The sequence below is a fragment of the Triticum aestivum genome, chromosome 6B, assembly GCF_018294505.1.
Source record: "Triticum aestivum cultivar Chinese Spring chromosome 6B, IWGSC CS RefSeq v2.1, whole genome shotgun sequence".
NCBI classification, from domain to species: domain Eukaryota; kingdom Viridiplantae; phylum Streptophyta; class Magnoliopsida; order Poales; family Poaceae; genus Triticum; species Triticum aestivum.
The window spans coordinates 18,722,125-18,725,475 of record NC_057810.1 but is presented as its reverse complement, the minus strand read 5'-3'; the positions used below and the strand labels follow the sequence as shown (position 1 = coordinate 18,725,475).

At 48.9% G+C, this 3,351-nt stretch overlaps 1 protein-coding gene across 1 annotated transcript; it reads left to right on the top strand.

Annotated features, from left to right (window-relative positions):
* The first annotated feature begins 1,478 nt into the window (after positions 1 to 1,478).
* LOC123135429 (transcription termination factor MTERF4, chloroplastic) lies at positions 1,479 to 2,960 on the top strand. The gene has a single exon (XM_044554504.1). It carries the CDS (start codon positions 1,563 to 1,565, stop codon positions 2,694 to 2,696), a length of 1,134 nt encoding a protein of 377 aa, XP_044410439.1. The 5' UTR covers positions 1,479 to 1,562; the 3' UTR covers positions 2,697 to 2,960.
* The last annotated feature ends 391 nt before the right edge of the window (positions 2,961 to 3,351 follow it).

Below are 3,351 nucleotides of genomic sequence, written 5' to 3'. Positions count from 1 at the left end.
ACATTTTTAGGATTTTATTTTTCAAAGTGCATGTCATTATTTTTGCATGGCACTTTTATTTTACTGAGCATGGTATTTTTTTATAGAGCGTGCCATTTTATTTTTGTAGATAATGGCAAATTTATTAGTAAGCGCATGGCATTTTTTTATTGTTTTGTAGATCATGTTAAGTTTGATGAGAAAGAGCATGTCATTTTTTATTGCTAAGAACATGCATTTTCTTTCTTCCTTTTTTGTATAGGATGACATTTTTTTGAGCATATCATTGTAATTTCCTCTTTGCATGGCATTTCAGGTACAAACATCACCAGCACCTTTTTTTGTGTGCATAAGGTTTTAATTTTTTTATGTATTTATGGCTAATTTATGTTCTTTTGTATTATTTTTTATGACTAATCTATGATTCTTTTGCAAAATGATTTTTTGTGCACACGAGTTAAAAACGTGGGCACAAAATAAGGTCCTAGCTTCTGCTTGAGCTTCCAAAGCCCCAAACCCGTCGCCTCCTCGGACGCCACGTTGGCCCCGCTGGCTTCCTGCCTCGCCTCCCTTCGGTCCCTCATGCTCATGGCCGCGGCCACCTCAGCGGCCATCTCGTCCCGGGCGGTCACCGCCCCATTGCCTCGCGCCGCCGGGGGTTTGTCTCCTTCGGCAGGGCCGCCACCCGCCCGTCCGTGCTCCAATCCGGCCGCGTCGTCCGGGCAGCCCCCGACGGTTTCTCCGATTACCCCAAATCTATCCGATATATCATCATTCCGGACCCGGTTCTTCCTTGTGTGACCACACATCCATCTCAGCATGCTCATCTTTGCTACACCTAAAAAGAGCCTCCTCGAAGCTTAACTCCCTAATTTTTTTAACACAGATTCATTTACTTGTAAGCCACCGAGTTAAGCTTCACTACTCAAGTACTTCACTAAACGATATTTTGGGCACATAGTTCACCAGTTCCTCACTAAGAGAACTGGTCCAAACAGGACGATAAGAAATGAATACACATTTCAATGGATACTTTCTTCATCTTCTTATGTTCATTGCCATCACTTTTTCCCTTCTCTATTGACTTCTCTTGCCTACACGCTTTTTTCCTTCTCTGCTTCCTGATGAAGAAATTTGGACATTGCATCCTCTGTAATCTCATTTCTAGCAATCAGTGTGCCAACAGCCAACGGATCTCTCTTGATCATAAATAGACCAATGTATTCTTCTTCGCAGAACCAAAACTTGCATTTTTTTTGTTAGCAAATCAAAACTAAAACTTGCAACCTTTCTGCATTATAATATTTTATTTATATGAGCAAAACAAGCGTGTGGGCCACGTGCCAGGTACGGCCCGGTTAGATATGTGCCGGGCCAGGCCCACCACGGGCATGTGGCCTCGGGCCAGGTTTGCACGAGACTGGACTGGGTTCCAGATCAGACCAGACCACCGTGGAAATCTTCTTCACGGCATTCGATCCCCACTCCCGCATCGTTCGATCCCCACTCCCGCATCGTTCGATCCCCTCTCCCTCGCCGCCGCCGCCGCCGCCGCCGCCGGCCGGCGCGCCAGCATCGCTGCCATGCTCCGCCTCCGGGGCTGCATCCTCCCCCGCCTCCTCTCATCTCCCGCCACCTCCCTCCACCGCCTCCTCTCCGCGGCCGTTTCTCCGAGCCCTCCTAGCTTCGCCGTGGAGGAGTACCTCGTCGCCACCTGCGGCCTCACCCCAGCGCAGGCCCGCAAGGCCTCCCCCAAGCTCTCCCACCTCAAGTCCCTGGCCAACCCCGACGCCGTGCTCGCCTTCCTCGCCGGCCTCGGCCTCTCCGCCGCCGACCTCGCCACCGCCGTCCGCAAGGACCCCAGGTTGCTCTGCGCGGGCGTGGAGACAACCCTGGCCCCCAATGTCGCGGAGCTCACCGGCCTGGGTCTCTCGCCTTCTGAGATCGCGCGCCTCGTCTCGATCACCGGCACCACTTTCCGCTGCAAATCCATCGTCTCCGGACTGCACTACTGCTTGCCCCTCTTCGGCTCCTCAGAGAACCTCCTTCGGGTCCTCAAGAGTGGCTCCGTTCTCGGGTCTGACCTCCAACGGGTGATCAAGCCCAATGTCGCCTTCCTGAGGGAGTGCGGGCTAGGTGCTTGCGATATTGCCAAGCTCTACGTATTTCGGCCATCGCCGCTCAGCATCAGCACCGAACGCATCCGGACAGCAGTGGCGCGTGTTGACGGTCTTGGTGTATCCCGTGGATCTCCCATGTTCAAGCATGCGCTACAAGCTGTTGCATTCCTCACCGAGGAGAAAATCACCGCCAATGTAGAGCACTTGAAGAAAGCGTTCAGGTGGTCGGATGCCGAGGTGGGCATTGCTGTTTCTAAGGCTCCATCGTTGCTGACGAAGAATAAGGAATCGCTGCAGCGCAGGTCCGAGTTCCTCATCTCTGAGCTGGGGTTGGAACCCGCATACATTGCTTATCGTCCGGCAATGCTCACTTACAGCTTGGAGGGCCGGATCAGACCCCGGTACTATGTCGTAAAGTTTCTCAAGGAAAATGGATTGCTCAAGCGTGACCCGAGCTACTTTACTGTTTTCAAGGAGTCCGGGAAGGCATTCAACAAGATGTTCATACACCCTCATAAGGAAGCTGCACCACACCTTGAAAAAGACTACGATGCTGCTTGCAAAGGGGAGGTGCCCACTAATTTCAGATTCACATAAGCCAAGAACGGGCTCTGATGTAACTGTGTGCTGGTTGTCCGCTGCTGTATGTCTGTTAGATGCTGGGTTGGTGGTTGTTAACGAGTGATGAAGCTGATAATTTGATCCCTGGATACTGATATTTAATGTCACCACTCAGCCGAGAAGAAACCATGGATTGGTTATGAACTTTTTCGTCCTCATTCATGTTTTAAACACATGTATTGAAACTAAGTAAGTGTGAGATCAGGCCATTCTGTAATGCACTAAAATTTCAGTTTTCAAGTTAATTGCCTGTGCATTGAGATGAGCCAAGGTAAGGTCTCCTTCATTGTGGGTAATGTATTCCTAATGTTCTATTTCTGTTTTTGCAATTCATAGTGGATAATTTGAGGATAAATCTGGTGCCCTTCCCAAATCTAGGTAAATAGTCTTTTTGGCATGGTCAATTCACCTGGCTTTAGCTTAACCTATTTATTAGTTATGGTTTCATATAAAAATCATTTTGGTTTGCTCATATGCAGATTCATAGAGATCCGTCTTTGCTTTAACTAACGAACTAAAGATAGACTTGTTCATTCAACTATAGAAAGCGTCTACAAGTGAGTTCTCCTTTAATTGGATCAGAGGTAATGGTTTGGAGCCATCGGTCATCTTGTTTATTGAGACAATGAAG

Excerpts from the sequence above, each read along its gene's own strand:
- LOC123135429 (XM_044554504.1), top strand. The coding sequence starts at position 1,563 with ATGCTCCGCCTCCGGGGCTGCATCCTCCCCCGCCTCCTCTCATCTCCC.